This window comes from Nomascus leucogenys, chromosome 11 (assembly GCF_006542625.1).
Source record: "Nomascus leucogenys isolate Asia chromosome 11, Asia_NLE_v1, whole genome shotgun sequence".
NCBI classification, from domain to species: Eukaryota; Metazoa; Chordata; class Mammalia; order Primates; family Hylobatidae; genus Nomascus; species Nomascus leucogenys.
The window spans coordinates 49,000,994-49,023,397 of record NC_044391.1 but is presented as its reverse complement, the minus strand read 5'-3'; the positions used below and the strand labels follow the sequence as shown (position 1 = coordinate 49,023,397).

Sequence of the window (22,404 nt, the reverse complement as noted above, 5' to 3'; positions counted from 1 at the left end):
AAAATAAATATCTTATAAATATAGTAGCAGTATTCTGAGTAGTGATGATGAAGGTTTTAGCAATGTAAAATGTAGGAGAGAAGAAAAAAATGTTGAGAAAAATTCTGAATCCCAGTAGTGTGGATTTTGAAATATTCTTGATATTTTGTTTTCATAGATCTCACAATAACTCTGACAGTTAAGTCACCAGGTTCTTTCCAGGAAAATATCTATAGTATTATGAAAATGTATTTTCATTTTTAGAAAACTATGCCTCTTTAGAAAGTATATACCTCAATATAAATCATAATGGGGGGGTTGTTTTTTAACCATACTTATTCCTTTTCCTGCTTTGTGTTGGTCATTCCATTTTTCTTTTTCTTCCATAAAAATGAGGCCTGCAGTTTACCTTAGTTTTAGTTACTACCAGTGATTAGTAGCTACTTTAATGTAGTTTATTTTAGGATTTTACTCAGCTATTGAGCCCCAGTACAGAAATTACTGATAAGAATATTTGATTCCTTGTTTCTCTACTTAAATATAACTACAAGTAATCTTATAAAATTAAATGTTACTACATTTGTAACCATGAAGTAAATCAGCCTAAGATGTTTAAAACAAATCTCAGTCGTTTAACATACTGGTTTTACAAAACAAATTACATTTATTAGCAGAAGGAGAGGTACAGCCTGCTACCTGCTTAAAAAAATTGTAACAAGTATGATTAAGAAAATATATATGACGAAGTAACATAAAAATGTGTGTTGGATTAGATGATAAGTACTAGATGAACTGCATTTGAATTTTTTCCACGCAGTGAAAGACAAGTTTGTAAAGTCCTTTTCTGAATTGATGTAAGCTTGTGAGTATATCCAACGGTCATTTGGAGCCTCCCTTTTGCCATATTTGTCTAATGGATCACATATCAGGCCTATTACTATTTTCAGAAACAGTATTCATGACTGAAATCCTACAGTTAACCTTTAGAAGATCAAAAGGAATTATACTTATTTAAAAGGTGACCTTCATATATACATATTTCCTTTTTATGCTTTATGGCTTGCATGCTTAACAGCTTGCTTTTAATTGCTACATAAAATTACTAAGTGTGTAGTTAAAGGTCAAACAAAGTCACTGTAGGGTGAAACTAACATATCAGTTACCTAGCCATAGCTGAATATTTTGGCAACAGTGATTTGGAGTTATCATTTTAATAGATATATTTTAATGTAACAGTGATAATATAGCCATTAAGTTGAAATTGTGTAAACAACTTTTTAAAGGTTTTCTGCTTGGGATCACTACTAAAAGCTAAGAAGTATGTTTGCATCTTCAACCAGAACTCTGTTTATTTGTATTATAATGTATAAAGAGAGAACTTATGTATATATTTGCACATAGTCATTTTGGGTAAGCTTTCTCATTATAAATACTGAATATTAATTATTTATGGTGTACTAGTGTATCTTCATAGATCAACAGAATGCCTTTCCAAACTGTCATTTAATGTCTTAAAATCATGATTATTTCTTTCTTTTAAATATCAAAATTTCCAAAAAGGTTTCTTGCTTTTGAAGTTTTAACTATCCAATATCTTTTTTTATATATATTGACAGGCTTTAATAGTGACTGGTTTTTCATTGGAGATCTGCAGTTTTCTAAAGTCTCTTTAAATGTATTGTTATTAGAGTGAAATATATTGATATAGGTGACACTGATTTGTTTCGTTTCATTATTTTAGGTGGTTGAACAGGGTATGTTTGTAAAGCACTGCAAAGTAGAAGTATATCTCACAGAATTGAAGCTGTGTGAAAATGGAAACATGAACAATGTTGTAACTCGAAGATTTAGCAAAGCTGACACAATAGGTAATGCAAGATCCTGTCTTGTTTTTAAACCATTGCTATTAGATATTTAATTAGGATTATCTTTGTATATGCTACTTGGATGATAACCATTTTAAGGGTTTATATATAGACGTTCGATTTCCAGCTTTGATGCAGTGTCTTAGAGTTAAATTATTTATTGTTTCTTGTATGCTTTTGCATTTATTAAATGAATTTTAACATTTGCACCGTTTTGCTTTTTTAAAAATCATCAAATAATTATTGTTTTTATTTAGCAGCTGGTGTGTCATTTGTAACATAGACCTTTAAATAAAAACTTAATTAAAACTTGGTAAGGTAGCATGGAAAATGACAATTGGTTATTTCCTTTTTTCTCCTAGTTTATTATTTGGTACAGTCAACTAGCCAAGGCAGCAGGCTTAGCGTTATTTTGACACATTGACTTTTCAAATTAATGAGTAGCGTAAGCAGTTGTAAGTCAAATATAAGTGGACTTAATTCTCTCTATATATTAAAATATATATAAATTGTTTTCTTTCTATTTAAAAGACGTATTTTTAATTTTAGGTAAAGAATAGATTGAATAAAATGTTTTTTAAAATAAATGATTATGAATTTAATAAAAATTACATAGTTTTTGTTTCATAAAACAACTCAAAAAATTTTAAAGTATTTAATTTCAAATGAAGTTGTAAAACAAGATTAATGGTAATAACATTGATCTTAGAAAATACAAATGAACAGTGAAGAAGGACACATAACTTGTAGAACCCAGCATGGAAAAGAGATTAGCAAATTTATGAATTATAGCGTGGCATAAGATTTCCTTGTTAGAACCAGTCATTAAAGTAAATGAAAGTATTTCTGAATTTCATTAAGTGCATTTGGCTTTCTTTTACCACTTACCCACTTCACAGCAGGAAAATCCTTTTAACCCATATTTTTTATGAAATAGTATCATTATTCAAGTACTCAGTGCTTGGTTAATCCTAATGTTTGCACCAAATAAAATACAGCATTATGTTATGAATCTTTATTCTGCACTCTTCATTTAGCTAGAACATTTATAAGTTCGAGATTAAGTTTCAATAAGCTCATAGTTGGCCAGACGCGGTGGCTCACACCTGTAATCCCAGCACTTTGGGAGGCTCAGGCGGGTGGATCACCTGAAGTGAGGAGTTCGAGACCAGCCTGCTCAACATGGTGAAACCCCATCTCTACCAAAAGTACAAAAATTAGCCAGGTGTAGTGGGCGTGCACCTGTAGTCCCAGCTACTTGGGAGGCTGAGGCAAAAAAAATTGCTTGAACCCAGGAGGTGGAGGTTGCAGTGGGCTGAAACTGTGCCTCTGTACTCTAGCCTAGCAACAGAGCGAGACTTCATCTCAAAAAAAAAAGCTCATTGAGTCATCTTTCTAAAATGAATGCTTAAAAGATAAGGAATTTCATACATAAATTTTATTATAATTATTATTACAGATAAATTGCTTGACTTTTGAATTTCCAGATTTGTGGAATATATTCAGGAAAATAAGATATTTCTACATATTAAAAACAAAGTTTTCAACATATGAAAATTATTTTAATCATGAATATGTACGTGAGAAGAGTCTGTAAATTTAACAAGGGTAGTCTGTTAAAATTAATTGAGAGAGTCGTCTCTGAAATTTATAGCCAATTGGAATATAAATGAGAAGCTACCTCTTAAAATAATGTTTTCTAGTTATGTTTAAACTTTGGTATTTTCTTCTCTCCCTACCTCATTTTGATAGGAAAATTACATATAAATATGAGACCATCAGAGATATTATTTTAGAACATTATTATACTAAGTATTTTGAAACTTAGGAAAATCAGCAAATGATTTAATTTCTGAATTCAAAACAAGCATTATGGGTTCTCATGATAAGAAGTGTGTAAGAATTTGTCATGAAGATATATAATTTATAAAGGATCACTGCTTCAAAAAGTTTACAATCTAGCATAGATTTTAATCAACATAGATTAATATACTAATATCTTAAAATGCTAGATAGGCTGGGCGCGGTGGCTCACGCCTGTAATCCCAACACTTTGGGAGGCCGAGGTGGGTGGATCACAAGGTCAGGAGATCGAGACCGTCCTGGCTAACACAATTGGGAGGCTGAGGCAGGAGAATGGTGTGAACCCGGGAGGCGGAGCTTGCAGTGAGTGGAGATTGTGCCACTTCAGTCCAGCCTGGGTGGCAGAGCGAGACTCCGTCTCAAAAAAAAAAAAAAAAAAAAATGCTAGATAAATTGGATATGTACTTTAACATTATATATGAACCCAATTTTTGCATAGCTATAATTTTTTACTGTATTAAATCATTGTTTTTCAAACTGGATTGTTGATATTTTGGTGGTTCATTAAACAGTTTTGGGAGTAAGGAAAATTGAATGGGAGATATTAGAATACAAAATATCAACATATATGTTTATGTCCTGGGTCACAATTTCTTACTATAGCTCTTAGTTTAAAAAGTTTGAAAGTCTGTAGTAGAATGAGTCTTCTTTTTAAGCAAAAAGATTTGCAAAACTTAGTCAAGTCAGGAATTTTAGACACTTCATGGTTATGGTTATCATATGGGTTAACAGTTATTGAATGTTTACTATGTTTTAAGCACTTTACAGGAATTTTCTTGTTTGAAGTTAAACAAGCAAGTATCTTCCTCTTATAGATAATGAAGCTGAGATTTAGAATCTACCTCAATTCACCCTGGTACCAAGTGGTAGAGCTAGTACTTTAACTTCGTAAGCAGAGCTCTTAAACCAGAGTCTCATCTCTCAATTGCTGCCTTACACAATCTGTGTATGCTAAAGGAATATTCGTTTTGGAGATATTAACTGGGCTGATTTTGTTTTTCTAAAGGAAGTGGGTTTTGAAACACAGAATTTACATAAGAAACTTAAGATGGATATGTATTTTTCCCTTATGGTCTTTTAAGAAATCTTAATTGAAAATGATTAAAATAGCTATGTATGTGAAATACAGCTATATAAATTTTATAAATAGAATTAGGAAATATGTGTCTGTTTTCTCTTGTTACCAAATTAATAAAATATTCTGTTTTCAGCTAGTACTACCTACATTGATATGTAGTAAAAATGATAGCAGGCCACAGGCCATATCTAAATGATTTACCTCTCAGGGCCAAAATCTTCTGCCTTCAAATATTTTCTGCCAAAATTGATATATTTGAGCATTGAGCATGTTTAAGTAAGATAGATAAAATAATAGTTTTATTTTCCTTTAAGATTAACTACCAAAAACATAAAACTTCTTGAAAAATATGATTTAATTTCTATGACCTGTATTAATATTTTTTAATTTCTAATTTTTGTGAGTAACCTGTATTATTTTTCTACCTCTGTATACTTTTCATTAACTGGCTAGTACAGTTGAATTAATATGTGGAAAAATAAGCACACACTGTCAGTCCTTTGACCATTCTCAGCTTCAGTGATCTCAACCTCAGCCAAGCTCAGCCACCAATTATTATAGTTAAACCTTAGACTGTTGTTCCCTGTGACTGCACTTGCCAGATCTCAATTTTAGCATCCTGCATTCTGGCCACCACTTTCTCTGCTCCCATTTTCTCTTGAGCCCACTACATTAGACATCAAAACCTGCCATTCCGTTGGTACTACTACTGTCGTAGTCTCTCATAACCTTGCCATTGACAAATCCAGTGGTGGTATAGAAATCTTCCGTTTTCCTGACCTGCCAGCAAAGTACAACACAGATAAACTACTTTTCCATCTAGAAGCACTTTGTCTTCACGTGGCTTCCTGGGCAGTTTCTCACTGGCTGCATCTTGTTGGAGTCCTTTGTAAAACCTTCTTCATATTCTCAAAATATCAGTGTCTCCATATTCTCCCAGCCCTCCTCTCCTTGGTGATTTCTTTAAACATGTCTTTAAATATTTTCCACATGTTGATATCTTTTAAGTTGATAGGTCCTGCCCTGAAGTCTCCCATAATTCCAGTTTGAACTATCCCATATCTTCATTTGTATATCTGACAGGCTTCTCAAGAAGACTTTCAGGTATAAAACTAAGCTCCCTTTCCCAAAAAACCTAAGGCTCTGTCATTCTTCCTTATCTCCATAATTCCCACTTTTGCTCTTCCAATTGCTTAGGCCAAAAATCATTTCTGATTCTTTTATTTCTCACCCTTCATGTAATCTAGCAGCATATCTTCTTAGCAATTCCTTCAGAATTTATTCTCAGTCAGACCACTTAACACTGCTTCTATTGCTACCACTTTGGTTAGGATTGTTGCAGTAGCCTAGTTTCCCACCTTTGACTTTGAATTAGTCCATTCTCGAACTGCTATAAAGAACTACTGGAGACTGGGTAATTTATGAAGAAAAGAGGTTTAATTGACTTAACAGTTCCATAGGCCGTACAGGAAGCATTGCTAGAAGGCCTCAGGAAACTAACAGTCATGGTGGAAGTCAAAAGGGAAGCAACCACATCTTAACCATGGCATAGCAAGAGAGAGAGAGCAAAGGGGGAAGTGCTACACACATTCAAACAACCAGATCATGTGAGAACTCACTCACTGTCATTGGAACAGCAAGGGGGAAATCTGCCCCCATGATCCAGTCATCTCCCACCAGGTTCCTCCTCAAACACTGGGGATTACAATTCGGCATGAGATTTGGGTGGGGACACAGAGCCAAACCTTATCAGACCTTCTGCAGTGTTCTTCACTACCAGCAAAAGTGAACATTTAAAATGTCCCAACTCCTCAATAGCTTCCTCTTTTGCTCAGATTAAAATATAAATACTTTGATAGCTCACAGAAGTGTATATAATCCTACAGAAGTACCTTTATAGTCTCATTTCTACCTCACTTATTCTACTTCAGCCACATTGATGTACCAGGCTATTCTAAAACATGCCAAGCACATTTGCACCTCAAGGCTTTTGTGTTACTACCCCTACGCCTGTAATGTTCCCCCATATGTAAATTAGATCACGAAACTCAATGAAGAGGAAATTTCCACATTTGTTTATAACATGTTATGTACACAGATGCCTGTATTAATAGAAAAAACATCCAGAAGAAATATCAGAATGTCAACAGTGGTTGTATCTAAGTAGACATTTTATTTATATTTGTCAGTATTTTTGGTATTTTTGCCAAGAGCAAAAATTATTTCTGCCCTCAGGAAACATTTATTCACTTTTATAGAAAGATTAAAACAGCTCCCTTCCTTGGCTTCTTCCTGTATCCTCTTTCTAGGTAATGTTTTGTTTCTTGATCTTGGTGCAGTTTACATGGGTGTGTCCGCTTTGGAAATTTATCACAAGATACTGATGATTAGTGCATGTTTCTGTATACATGTTCACTTTAATAAAAAGAACGAAAAGAAAAAAATACAACCCTGCCAAAATAGAAAACAGTACTGATAAGGCTTGGCTATGTGTTCCCACCCAAATCCCGTGTCAAATTGTAATCACCCATGTGTTGGAGGAGGTGCCTGCTGGGAGGTGTTTAGATCACAGAGGCAGATTTCCCCCTTGCTGTTCTTGTGATAGTGAATGAGTTCTCATGACATACGGTTGTTTGTGTGTAGCACTTCCCCCTTGGCACTCTCTCCTGCTCCTCCATGATAAGATGTGCTTGCTTCCCCTTCGCCTTCCACCATGATTGTAAGTTTCCTGAGGCCTCCTAGCCATGCTTCTTGTACAGCCCATGGAATTGTAAGTCAATTAAACCTCTTTTCTTCATAAGTTACCCAGTCTCAGGTAGTTCTTCATAGCAGTGTGAGAACAGACTAATACAAGTACTAACAGTATATTTATTTTATGTAATTATTTAAATATTCTGGGTGATTTGCTTTAAGTTTTGAGATAATGCTGTTGATATTTTGAATTAGTGCCTTTTTTTCCTACTGATGTAATGCCCTTATCAAAACCTCACTGACTACAAGACTATTACAAAACATTAGCTGCTAAGTAGATAGTAGTATTGGACTAAATTATGTAGGATAGATGTAGGTTTTCGTATTTCTTCAGAGAACATATTATTAAGTTTAATATTTTATAATTTTTTTCAAAACTAACCAACTATTCTAAAATTTAAAAGTATTCTGTATTCATATATCATAAAATATTTTGATTACTATTTTCTTGAGTTGGTTAGGCAAGTTATTGACCAGAACTAGATGAAATTTAAGTAAATTGATTTAGAAATCAGAAAAAGGCATGGCTTTACCTTGAAAATACTAAATTTTGGTGAATACAGACATCCCTTCAAACAAGGCACTTTCTTTTTTATTGTGTCCATATATTCTAGTTAGCTGTTCAGTTTAATATTAACTATTTTTAAATTGCTTATGTGGTACTTAAAAAATTTTGCATCTGTAACATCTCTTAATCATACTTTAATTTCTAATTCCTACATCTCCTCAGAAAATATTTGAATTATAATATGTTAAAAGTTAAAGTTTATCCTGTGTAGCATAAATTGTATTTTGGTGTTAGGTGATTGAACTCTTACCTTTTGAGATTTTTAATTCCCCAAGTAATTTGTTGGAGTACAAATACCATTTTTTCCATAAAAAGCACACTTGGTCTTAAAAACCCTTTTGTTGGTTTGTGTTTTATAGATTTATTACATATTTAGTCTTGATTTTCTATTAGTATTTTAAATAATTTTTATGCTGGTAACATTTAGCTGTATGTGGTGTATTTTGAAACACTATATTTATATATCTTTCCTCCTTCAATCTAGATACAATTGAAAAGGAAATAAGAAAAATCTTCAATATTCCAGATGAAAAGGAGACCAGATTATGGAACAAATACATGAGTAATACATTTGAACCACTGAATAAACCAGACAGCACCATTCAGGATGCTGGTTTATACCAAGGACAGGTATTGTTTATTTTAAGCCTACTGTACATGAAGGTTTTTGGATTCACAAACTTTGATAATTATCCTGGCAATATATAATGGGCTCTACTGTTTCTGGCTTCCTCTTTCTAAACTCATCTCTTGTCTCTCCTTGCTGGTTACTGACTCTGACTTCTGATTCCCTCCTTGAGCTTGGGAATAATCTACTTGTTAAAAAGAAATCATTTTTAATTAGAAAAAAATCCCAGCTAATATTATAAGATGGGTCAGCAAACTTTCTGTGAAAGACCAAATAGTAAACATATATGGAGGATCTCTTATTTACACAGTTCTTTGTTACAAATTACAGTTCTCTGCAGGCCATAAAGTAGCATCTAAAAGGTTGCCATTGTAGTACACAAAAACAAGCATAGATGATACATCAATAAATGAGTATGGCTATGTTCTAATAAAGCTATTTATATAAATGTGCAGCAAGCTAAGTGAACTCTAGTTTGCCAGCCCTTGTTGAAAGGTGTCAGCTCCCAATTTGGCTTTTTTGTTTGTTTGAGATGGAGTCTCACTCTGTTGCCCAGGCTGGAGTGCAGTGATGCAATATGGGCTCACTGCAACCTCTGCCTCCCGAGTTCAGGTGATTCTCCTGCCTCAGCCTCTTGAGTAGCTGGGACTGCAGGCATGCGCCACCACACCCAGCTAATTTTTGTATTTATAGTAGAGACAGGGTTTCATCATGTTGGCCAGGATGGGCCAGAATGGCCTCGATCTCTTGACCTCTTGATCTGCCCGCCTCAGCCTCCCAAAGTGCTGGGATTGCAAGTGTGCGCCACCGTGCCTGGCCGGTATTTTTTTAATAAAGTATTGAGAAATGAAGAGGTTTAGTCACAGTCAGCAAGTCCTACTGATTCTATCTTCTAACTATGTCTTGAAGTAATCTCTGTGTTCCATTCTCAGCCCTTATCTTTCATAGTCTCTTCACAAATTCCTCTAGCTCCAGGCTCTTGTATGTCTGTTGAATCTTTCTTCGTTTTTTTGTTATTAGCAGATAACCATAGGACAGTCTTGTTTTTGCAAGAATACTCATTCTAAAATGTAAACTTCGCTGTCTTCCTTTCATAAACTTTTCCTGGTTCCTGAATAATTAAGTCCAGGCACTTTAAGCCAGCATGCTAGTTAGGTTTTAACCTCCTACCTACTCTTCCACCATCTTTAGATTATCTTTGTTTTGTGGTTTATACTCAAGCAGTACCAAACTGGCTGCTTATAGTTCCCTGAACACACTATGCTATTCCATATTCTTGTGCTTTCTGATGTGTTATTCCATCTGCCTGATGGTGTACACGTCTTTGGAGTCCCTGTATTCATCCAGCAAAAAGTCCTTTTAACCATCCATATAATCAAATTAACCATCCCATACCATCATGTAGGCCAGCTGTATCAGATTATTCGTCCTTCAGGTTCTAACTCAAATGTCACATCATCTATTCAGCCTTCCCTATTTCTGTCAATATCCATTGAGGTACAGGATGTTTCTACTTTGGAGAAAAGAATTGCTTCCTTAACTTCCACAAAGATTTATGTATATTTGTTTTGTATCGTTCATTATATGCTTTAGTTATTTGTATTTTAATCTCCCCAGACTATGAGGTCCTTGTTTTGGTTAGACTTTGTACCCCATTTTTATTTTCAGAACCTAACATGCCCCGTGCTCTGGTAAATGGAAGATTTTTTTGTTTTATTTAAAAATTACTGTTAACATCAATAATATGATTCTGAGTTGTGGAAAACTTCAGATAAAGTGAGGGAAATTAATTTTTAGTAAATGCCCACTATATGTCAAGAATTGTACTAGGCTGTCAAAATACAGTGATTTTCAGATTTATTTTAGTCATTATATTCTTAAGAAAAATCTTACAAAATCCAATATGTATTACAGTTAAAAGGGAAATGAAGCCAATGGAAGCTTGAAGTGTGGACCTTGGAAATCCACTGATTAGGCAACACTGCCCTTTTATGTAACCAGCTCTCTCTTTCTCTCTTCCAGTAGACATAACCTCTCTCCTTGGTTTTCATCCATTAGGCCTTGAGGTAGCTCCAAAAGTACAATTTGAAATCTGTAGAATTCTTTATTTAAACCTTTTCAGCAATCCTCTGAAATGAGTGTTACTCTTTTCATCATGTACATTAGAAAACTGAGACTTAGAGAAGTTAAATAATTTGATGTTCTTGATAGGTATGTATTTATCAGATGGCAGATGAGAAAATAATAAGATTAACTATGCTTCAGGACTTGACCTTTAAAAACAGAAATGTTTCAAAGAATATTCATTAAATTTTTCAGATTTTATAATAATTCTTCAGCCAGAGAAGATAAATGAACTAAACCCTCTCCTGGACCTTATTTTTTTAATACTTAAATTGAAAGTATCCTCACTAGAAAATAAAACAAAGACATATTATTGAAGAGTTTGCCTCCCAAAATGTGAAGCATTTCTTCTCTCCTTTTTGTGTGGGTTTAATTTTAATTTTGAAATCTTTTCAAAAATATTTTTATTTTGAGTTAAAGTTTTAACTATTACAAAATTTTATTCAGAAAATGATGCACTTGAATAAAGGACTGAATTTTAATATTTCTGATGGCCTTCAGCATTAGTATTTGTGGTTTTTAAAACATGGAATTTTAAGTATAAATACTGTTAGGCATTATGGTTAAATATTTATAATTATTTATAATTATATTAAATTATATTAAGTATTAAATTATATTAAATGCATAACTTTGAAATCTTCTATAGCTAAAATCTCTTGTTTTAAAACTGATTTAAGTCCTTAAATGATTGTAAAGTTTATATGTATATTTATACATATAGTTAATATGTAACTTACTCTTGTATAAATTGCAATAAAGCAAAACATTCTTGAGGAGTTAAAAATCACTCTCTAAATTCTACTTTGTAAATCTTTAAAAATTTGTAAAACTGTATCGGAATGAAAATCAGAAAATTGAGACAGTGATTACTTGTCTCTAGTAGGTAGGGAGAGGAATGTGATCAGGAAGGGATCAGTATATTAGGTACATGGTACAATTATTTTTTATATGGTAAAAATACACTTTTTAGTGTGTGAAATAAGATTTTTTAAAACTAACTTTAATATTTTAATTAGCATCTCTTTTAACAAGATTTCATGAATTTTTTTTAAATCAACATTTTATTGTTACATACACTCTGAAACATGCTTACATTTTACATAGCTAGGCTCTAAATGCCAATTTGTACATGGCCTGGAAACATATAGTTCACAAAAATATATTACTAAGTGCATGTAGAGTAGGTTATGAAATTGCAACTTTAAGAAAATGACAATGAAACAGTAAATGAAATGTATTCAAATTTATAATGCCTTGGATTTACTTCACGTCATATTGTCTGTATTACAGTTTTTCAATGGAAATTGTAGATTTTAACTTTTTGTTGGTATTATCACATATTTCCTTTGCTAATTTAATTATTTTTGCTAAGTTTTTCTTCTTTGCACAGACTAATCCATAGCAAAAACTAGAAAGACTTATTAGACTGGAAGATATAAGGAAAGATGTTAGGGTGTTTTAAAATAAACTATAGCTCTCCCTAAGCCTATACTTTTTATTTATTAGAGGTGATTTCTGTCTGCCTCATCCATGCTGTAACAGAGAACTTCAGTCTGATTCTTATAAATGGGACTCTATCATTTGTATATTTAAAGATTCTATAATTTCCATTGTGATAATGTAAATACACACTAATTTCAAAACCCCAAATAAATTCTACATAATCTGTAATTTGGAATTATCTATGTCACCCTTCGTCTGCATTTGCATAAAAATAAGTTAGCCAAGATCCTATGTCAGTATGTTTAACAACTGCAAACATTTATTGAGCATCTGTTATTTACAGAGTTCTCTGTTCAACCTGCAAATACAAATAGAAAATTTATTCTCTAAATTCAAGGAATTTATATTCTGTTTACTTGATTTAAGTTTTCTTATACTTAATGGAACCAATGGTTTTCTTTACGGTTTATCTTCTAGGATTCCTTCTCACTATCATTGCTGATTTCTTGTTATTTGAGGTCTTTTAGTCTCCCCTGCCTAGCTTTGGAATTGAAATGCAGATTACCTGTTCACCTTGTCTACTGTTTTCCTTTAAATAATCACAGAGTTACTTTAGTTTCTGAGTTTATCCAGCTATCTTCTAAAGTTATTTTAACTTCAGAGTTATGGAAAAACACCCTTTTATTGTGTCATATTTGCAGGTATTAGTGATAGAACAGAAAAATGAAGATGGAACATGGCCAAGGGGTCCTTCTACTCCTAAGTAAGTGCTCCCACTTCTTATGGCTTATTGTATGATTTTGAAGCCCTTGATGTTAGATAATCAAATCCACAATGATAGAAGAACCTAGGAGTGTATTGCAGAAATTCATGCCTTCTTTATATTTGAGTATTTTGTTCTTAGTATATAAGCTATCTAAATTTGCTCTTAGTTTGTTAGTATTTTTAAAGCTTCCAATTCAAATATATTAAGGCCTAGTGTAAATATATGGTATAAATGAGAAAGTTGCATTGTCTAATACAGTCAAATCATTAAACATTTGTTTAATTTTTTGAAGCTTTTTTGTGCTTTTTAAAAGTATCTTAAAATATTTCTTTATCAAAATGAATCTGATGTGAAAGTAATATACTTATTCAAATGAAAAGTTTTAGAATAAAAAAGAACAAACAGAGATAGAGGAGTATATGAGGTATTTTTGAGGGTAAATGAAAGAAGAATTAGGAATCTTTTTAGCTGTTTTAGAACTAATAGATCTACACTCCATTATCAAAACACAAGGCCAGTTGTGTTTAAATATACAGACTTCTCAAAGCTTTAAGAAGTAATATGGTACATGTCCGCCCCTTACTGTAATGTTTCTGTTTCTGCAAAAGGACACTTTATAATCAAACACATTAATATTTTTTCAGCAAATATTCACAGTAAGTGGGATAAATAAGGACTATAAATAGCATTGTATCAGTTCAGGTTAGGTTGCCACCAAATGAACTGTGAAAAAATTTTTAAGTTTTCAGAGCTTTGGAATTTCAGATGTTCTGATAAGGGGTTGTGAACATATATTTTGAAATTCTTAAAATAATGATATTTTTAAAAAATTAATAACAATTTAGTACATTTTAACCAAGCAAATAAAAAAATCTGCTACTTTATTTTATTTAAAACTACAATGCCCTCTGGGCGCAGTGGCACATCCCTGTAATCCCAGCACTTTGGGAGGCCAAGACCAGCCTGGCCAACATGGTGAAACCCCATCTTTACTAAAAATACAAAAATTAGCCGGGAGTGGTGATGCATCCCTGTAATCCCAGCCACTTGGGAGGCTGAGGCACGAGAATCACTTGAACCCAGGAGGCAGAGGTTGCAATGAGCTGAGATCGTGCTGCTGTACTTCCAGCCTGGGCAACAGAGTGCGACTTTCTCCAAAAAATAAATAAATATATAAATAAATAAAATAAAATACAATGTACCTTTTATAAGTGGTTTTCTATCCTTTTTATCTGACGTGAAGTTTTTTTTTTTTTTCATTTAAAAATATCATGAGAAGGCACCTAAATATGTTAATTACATGGAGGTGATTTTTATTCTTACCCTACTTAGTTGGATGTAGTACAGGGTAGAACTTAGTATAAAAGTAGAACTTTTTTTTTTTTTTTTTTGACATGGAGTCTTGCTCTGTCGCCCAGGCTAGAGTGCAGTGGCGTGATCTCGGCTCACTGCAAGCTCTGCCTCCCGGGTGCACGCCATTCTCCTGCCTCAGCCTCCCGAGTAGCTGGGACTACAGGTGCCTGCCACCACGCCTGGCTAATTTTTTTGTATTTTTGGTAGAGACGAGGTTTCACCGTGTTAGCCAGGATGGTCTTGATCTCCTGACCTCGTGATCCACCCACCTCGGCCTCCCAAAGTGCTGGGACTACAGGCGTGAGCCACCATGCCCGGCCAAAAGTAGAACTTTTATTAAGAAGATGTTAATATTAAAAGCATGTGGGTTGAATTATGTAGATTTCATAACTGATGTTTAGATAGGAATATTTTTTTGTGAACATTTACTTTTAGTCTTCAAAACAGAACCGCTGTTGTTTCCTAAATGTTTAGATTGCTATGTACTTGCTATATCTTTAAATTATTTTTGAAATTACAAAATTGTTTGTGGATTAATATTAAAAAAAAATCCATGAGTTCTAAAGATTGAAAAATCATTTCTACTTAAAATGACTGATTTTTGCCCAAAAGATAAGACTAATTTTATATTTTCTTTTATTCCCTAATAGCACAATATCATTTTTATTTATTCCAACAACTGTAGTACTTGGCTTTGTGTGAAAGAAAACACAATTACCTATGTAATACCCAACACACCATACTCATGCAGTAAATATTGGTGAATGCAGATGCTGTACTAGAGATGACAAAAGTACAATTAAGAGTCCTATTTTTCACTGAATCTACTAGTCGAATAAGGATGCCATATAGTAAAGCATAGAAAAGTTAAATATCCATTCCCTATGCAATGTAAGAAATGCTATACAGTAATATGTCATAAATTGCCAAATAATAATTTACTAGAATACAGAAAAAAATTTGCACCTGCGTATGAAAAGATTCTCAGAAAACTAAGAATAAAGGGAAATTTTAACTTGATACAGCCTGTGTACCTCAAGTCTATAGCAAAAGTTATATTTCATTGAGAAATTTTGAGCACAATTTAAATAAGAGTAGGAGATAAGAAAGAAGAAATAAAGTTCACTATTCATATATGATATAGCCATTTGTATAAAATCCAAAACAGTCAGCAAACTGCTAGAACTGAGAAAATTCAGCAAGGTTGTCTAATATAAGATTAATTTATAAAAAGTTGTTTTTTCTATACCAAGAAATCAGCAGTCTTTTTTTTTTTTCCAATGAGTAACTTCTTTATTTCTTTTTTTTTATAGTTTAATACAGTTTAATTTCTTTTTTTTTTTTTTTTACTTTTTTTTTATTATTATACTTTAGGTTTTAGGGTACATGTGCACAATGTGCAGGTTTGTTACATATGTATCCATGTGCCATGTTGATTTCCTGCACCCATTAACTCGTCATTTAGCATTAGGTATATCTCCTAATGCTGTCCCTCCCCCCTCCCCCCATCCCACAACAGTCCCCGGAGTGTGATGTTCCCCTTCCTGTGTCCATGAGTTCTCATTGTTCAATTCCCACCTATGAGTGAGAACATGTGGTGTTTGGTTTTCTGTCCTTGCGATAGTTTACTGAGAATGATGTTTTCCAGTTTCATCCATGTCCCTACAAAGGACACGAACTCATCATTTTTTATGGCTGCATAGTATTCCATGGTGTATATGTGCCACATTTTCTTTTTTTTTTTTTTAATTATACTTTAGGTTTTAGGGTACATGTGCACAATGTGCAGGTTTGTTACATATGTATCCATGTGCCATGCTAAACACTTGAAAAAGACTGCTGATTTAGCATTAGGTCCCACATTCCAGGGACCTAATGCTAAATCAGCAGTCTTTTTCAAGTGTTTTCAGCTTTGTGGGCCATATGGTCTCTGTCATAACTATAACTGCTGATGTAGTATGAAAGCAGCCTTAGACATCATGTCAAGACATGGCAATGCCTGTGTTCCAATAGAACTTTCTTTGTGAGTAGATGGCAAGCTTAGATTTGGCCTGTGAGCCATAGATTTCTAACCCCTGCCATTTATCATGAGAAACTCACTTAGAAAATAGTCTAACAAAAATTAACTTAATTAAAAATGCATAAAACCTTCATGAGAAAAAAAATCTAAGTTTATTAGAAAATAAAAGATTGTCATGTGATACATGGCTTAACCTAGTAATGCCTGTTTTCTTTAAAGCACATCAGTGTCTCCTGTTCAAAAAAAATTTTTTTTTTTTTTTTTTTAAGAAACTTGACAAATTCATTTTAAGGTTAGCATAGACCAATACAGGTCCAGAATTAGCTGAGTCAGTTTTGACAAAAAAGAGGAAGGAAGGAACACTAGACCTACAAGGTAATTGAGAGTTACTGTAAAATTATAGTAATAAAAACATAATGCTAGCAAAAGAAAGGCAAATAGATTGGTATAAACTAGTAATCTCAGAAAGATTCATGTATATTTGACAACTTGGTATATGATGTGGCACAACTAGGTAGTGAGGTTGCTTAAAGAAGATGATTACTTAGATTTAGTAGGAGTACTGGCTATTTGGAAAAAAAAGAAAACTAGATCCCTACCTTCAACTTTATATGCAAAGGCTAACTCTAGAAGGATTAAAGACCTAAACAAGAAATATAACACTTATATTTAATGAATTCACTTATATTTAGTGAATAGTAGGCTGGACATGGTGGCTCACGCCTGTAATCCCAGCACTTTGAGTGGTCAGGAGTTCAAGACCAGCCTGGCCAACATGGTGAAACCCTGCCTCTACTAGAAATACAAAAATTAGCTGGTATAGTGGTTGGCACCTGTAGTCCCAGCTACTTGGGAGGCTGAGGCAGGAGAATCACTTGAACCCAGGAGGCGGAGGTTTCAGTGAGCCAAGATCGTGCCACTGCACTCCAGCCTGGGTGACAGAGTGAGACTCTATCTGAAAATAAATAAATAAATAAATAAATAAATGTGAATAGTAGAAATTTTGGAGAATAACTATATCATAGGGATCATAGAACATCATGTTCAAATTTAGTAGATCTGATTACATCAGAATTAAGGATTTCTGTTAAAAGAACTATACACAGAGTTAAAAAGTCAGATGTCAGCTTTGGAACTTTTAAAACCTAAAGGGAATAATACCTGTAATATATTAAGAACTCCTATAAGTTAACAGAAACAAAGAGCAATAGCTTTTAAAAAATAGGTAAAAGTTACTAACATTTAAATAAAGGGTAGCCAAGTGCTGACAGGTAGATGAGAAGATAGACAAACTCACTAGTAATCAGAAAAAAATGGAAGTAAATGAGATACAATTTTTCACCCATCAAAATGACAAATATTTAAAAGTTTGCTGATGCCAAGTGTTGGGTATGGTGTAGACATCTGTGTACTTACGATGTGAGTGTAAACTAATATTGTCATTCTGTAAATCAGTCAATAGTTAATTAAATCAGAAGTGTTTAATCCCTCTGACCCAGCACTCAGAGGAATTTTTAAACAGATCTTTGAGGATATAATCTTTGTAGCTGCATAGTTTGTGGTAGTGGGGATTTGGAGATAGCCTAGCTAAATATCCATCACTGGTAAATAGAGCAAATAAGAAAAATGAAATGATAGTAACAGTGGTGAAATCTTTAAAACTAGATAAAACTTTAAAACATACAGTTGAGAGAAAGAAACAATGAGATTCATAAATATTTAAGAACATAGAAAAAGCACAGTAGAAGGAAATCGGAGTAGAGATAATAGGAAAAGAGGAAACAAGTTTGAGGAAGTATCACTTGCTAAATTTATTTATATTATATTTCTATAGTTGAAGCAAGGATACAGATTCTTTTTTCTGGATGAAGACTGGCTTAAAAAAAAACAAATGGGGCTGGGCACGGTAGCTCACGCCTATAATCCTAGCACTTTGGGAGGCCAAGGCAGGCGGATCATTTGAGGTCAGGTGTTCAAAACCAGCCTGATGAACGTGGTGAAACCCCGTCTCTCCTAAAAATACAAAAATTAGGCGTGGTAGCAGGCGCCTGTAACCCCAGCTATTGAGGAGACTGAGACAGGAGAATTGCTTGAACCCAGGAGGCAGAGGTTGCAGTGAGCCAAGATCACACCACTACACTCCAGCCTGGGTGATAGAGTGAGACTCCATCTCAAAAAAAAAAAAAAAAAAAGAATGCCTCAGTGTTCATTGAAAAGCACATTTTAGGCTGAGCAAGGTGGCTCACACCTGTAATCCTAGCATTTTGGGAGGCCAGAGGAGGAGGATCACTTGAGCCCAGGAGTTCAAGATGACTCTGTGCAACATAACAAGACCCTGTCTCTACAAAAAATAATACAAAAATTAGCCAGGTATGGTGGCATGCACCTGTAGTCTCAGCTACTCCAGAAGCTGGGGTGGGAAGATTGCATGAGCCCAGGAGTTCAAGGCTGCAAAGAGCTATGATCACACCACTGCACTCCAGCCTGTGCAACAGAGTGAGACACTGTCTCCAAAAAGGAAAAAAACAAAACAAAACAGAAAAGCATGTTATAAGCACATAATATTAGCTTAGGCAGATTTAACTCCAGCACAGGGCATGTAATTTTAGGTCCTTAGGAAGAACTTCAAGATATTAAGATATAGAACAGTTTATACTCCTCAAAATTGTCACATTTGCCAGAAGACAACCCCTGGCCTTCAAGATGGCATGAAAATGCTAGTTCTAATATATATCCCTAACCTGGAATTTGTCCATAATGTTGCATAGCACATAACCAGTTCCTAGCTAGGGTGTCAAATACCAAAGAAAAATAATTAAAGCTGTAATATGGTGATAGAAGAATCACTGGTAGAATTTATTAAAACAGTTTCCTGGGCCCCATCCTCAGAATTTCTTATTCATTATATCTGGGTGTGGCTCATTTCTAATAAGCTTGCAGGTGACACCAATGCTGTTGGTCTAAGGATGACACTCAGAAATTTTGTAAGTAATGTTTATTGACATTTACTATGTGAACCACATAGTGGCATCCAGGGTTCCCACCCCAGACCAGCAAAATGTAAATCTTTATAGTTAGCCAAGGAATTTGCATTTTAAGTACTTCATATGAGCAAGAAAATATAAGAATATTACCACAAGTAGGCACATGTGAAACCGCATGTTAGTATTTTGTCTGTTCGATACTGCTGAAAATAGAGGAACCTACTTAGTGCTCTGATGTCCTGTTGTATTGGCCCCATTTTGATTAGATTTGAAACTGTGTATCCTCACCTGAAGCATAAATTTTGGGGGGTACTTGAGAAGAAATGCTAAATATTCAAAAAATGTTAAGGGTAAAATTTAATTTAAAACATGTAGTCATTTAGGTACAAAAAAAGTATGTGTATATGCTTTTAATCAGTACCTAAAACAACTCAAAGTCTGTATTAGAAATCTAAGAACCTACCCAAAAAATACTCACTCAAAAGTTTTCTGGTCAGGCACAGTGCTCACGCCTATAATCCTAGCACTTTGGGAGGCCAAGGTGGGTGGATCACTTGAGGCTAGGAGTTCAAGACCAGCCTGGCCAACATGGTGAAACCCCATCTCCACTAAAAATACAAAAATTAGCCAGGGGTGGTGGCAGCGCCTGTAGTCCCAGCTACTTGGGAGGCTGAGGCTGGAGAATCACTTGAATGGGAAAGGTGGAGGTTGCAATGAGCTGAGATCACAACCACTGCACTCCACTTTGGGTGGCAGAGCGAGACTCTGTCTCAAAAAAAAAAAAAAGTTTTCTAACTGAATTTTTCTACTAGATAGCAACATATAATTTGAAATTTTTATATTCATGCTGCATTTTTAAACACTGCTTGTTTTATCAGGACTTGCATTTCTTATCTAGTTTTTAAGTTTGATTTCTTAAACAACCTCTTAAAAACATGATCCTTTCTAATGATACCTTAGAAAAAGTTTTCCCCCCTAGTTTTAAAAAGTCTGTTAAATTTCACTTTTTTATTTTTTTAAGGATGTTAGCATTGGGTGGATAATCTAGTTGTTTTAGTGCAGACATGTAGCTAGTAAAATCTTGGATTTCTAAACAGTGATTTTACAGTGGAATCATTATGGAAGCCTGGGGGTTCCTAAAGAGAGAATTTGATTTAAATTTATTCATTTTCATTAATTAGTCAAAAAGTATTGTCAAAAGACATGTGCTTAAGTATTTGGTGAAAAAAAAATAAAGAGTCATTGATGATTTTGAAGAGGTGATTTTTCTTGGACTAGAAAACATCCATAGAAAAATGTACCATCGTCCAGAATAGGACATGAGTGGCAGAAAAAAAAATCAAATGGAAAACTATGCTAATAGCTCTTACTCATACACTGTCCCTCTGCCATTTGTGGTGTTCTGATTAAGGGAATTCCAAATTGATGACTGAAACACTATAAACTTAATCTCATGACACAATAGTATTTTCACAGCACTGTCTTCCTGAGTGCTCTGCTTGGAGAGAGGAAGAACTTTATAAATAAAACCATTGCGTACTACTTTTTTGGTTGGGACAGATACTAAGCACCTAGGTGATTCTGCAATATTCTGTTTTTTTACACTATCTTAAATGTCTTTAGAAATTTTTAGAGAATATTTAATCCCTGTTTGCATTTATAACTGCAAAGCAGCTAAATGGATTCGGAAATGATTCATAGACTCATTTGGTTAAAAATTATTAAAATACATGTTGGCTCTAGCTATTCTTTATTCCTTGTCATTCAGCCAGTTCATACATTTCAGTAACACCAATCTTCAATTTGAAATGCAATCTGTGAACCATAAATCTAGAGTAATATTCCAAAATCTATAATTGGTTGTTGTTGTTGTTTTAAGACAGAGCCTCACTCTCATTACCCAGGCTGGAGTGCAGTGGAGCAGTCACAGCTCACTGTAGCCTCAAATTCCCAGGCTCAGGTGATCCTCCCACCTCAGCCTCCCAAGTAGCTGAGACCACAGGCACACCACCACACCTGGCTAATTTTTGGGGTTTTTTGTTCTTTTGTTCGTTTGTTTTGTTTTGTTTTTATAAAGACGAAGTTTCACCATGTTGCCGAGGCTGGTCTCAAACTCCTGGGCTCAAGCAGTCTGCCCACCTCAGCCTCCTAAAGTGCTGGGATTACAGGTGTGAGCCACCATGCCCAGCTGTTATCTTTTTAAAAGACATTTTGAATCCTTAAATTTCCTTTTGTGCTTTTTTGTATGTTGTTATTCTCATTAAGAAACAGATGTAGAATGGTGTTTTCTGAGACTTTAAAGTTTGAGGTAATGAAATAGCCAAACAAAAATGTTTAGGTTACACTTAAAGGGAACTGCAGTATGGAGTACTGAGAACTGCAGGTATGGAGTCATGTTCCTATAAATGGGAATATAAGCATATATAAATTATCTAACCAAAAATGTAGAGACAACATACCAAAACCTTAAAGAGCATCCTGAAGTAATGAAGACGGACAGTTGGCATCAAATAGAATAATCATGAAGGCTCAGGAAAACTTGTGCTGATTAAAACAAAAAATCCCTTACTTTTTAGGGATACATACATACTGTTGTGTTTTCAGGTGAAATTATGGGTGTCTAGAATTTGCTTTAAACTACTCCAGCAAAAGAGGGAGCAGGAGGGAAGCTGAAGGGATTATAGAAAAAATAAGAATGGTAGAATGTTAATTTTTGAATAGCATCCTTTTGTAGTGGTCATATGTGCTGCTGAAGCGACCACTAGAATGTTATTTTTAAAGCTAAGTTTCTGATATTAGGTACATGAGGGTTAATGTATATTTCAAAATTTCTGTAATAAAGTTTAAATAAAAATGGGTTGCAAGTTTGGTGGTTAGATTCATAATGGCTGAAAAAATTATTGTAATTTCATTTATTTAAAATGGAACATTTTATGTTATCAAATATTATATGTAAAAGTAAGCAGTCAAAATAAGGAA

At 34.0% G+C, this 22,404-nt stretch overlaps 1 protein-coding gene across 4 annotated transcripts in view; it reads left to right on the top strand.

The window, feature by feature from the left end:
* The window catches only part of USP15 (ubiquitin specific peptidase 15), a 148,738-nt gene that overhangs the window by 53,326 nt on the left and 73,008 nt on the right, over positions 1–22,404 (top strand). For all 4 annotated transcript variants that reach the window (XM_012510467.2, XM_012510466.2, XM_030822316.1 and 1 more), the window contains 3 exons: positions 1,721–1,847; positions 8,589–8,734; positions 13,004–13,065. In XM_012510467.2, coding sequence (XP_012365921.1) covers positions 1,721–1,847; positions 8,589–8,734; positions 13,004–13,065 — 335 coding nt within the window. The remainder of the gene's footprint in view (positions 1–1,720; positions 1,848–8,588; positions 8,735–13,003; positions 13,066–22,404) is intronic.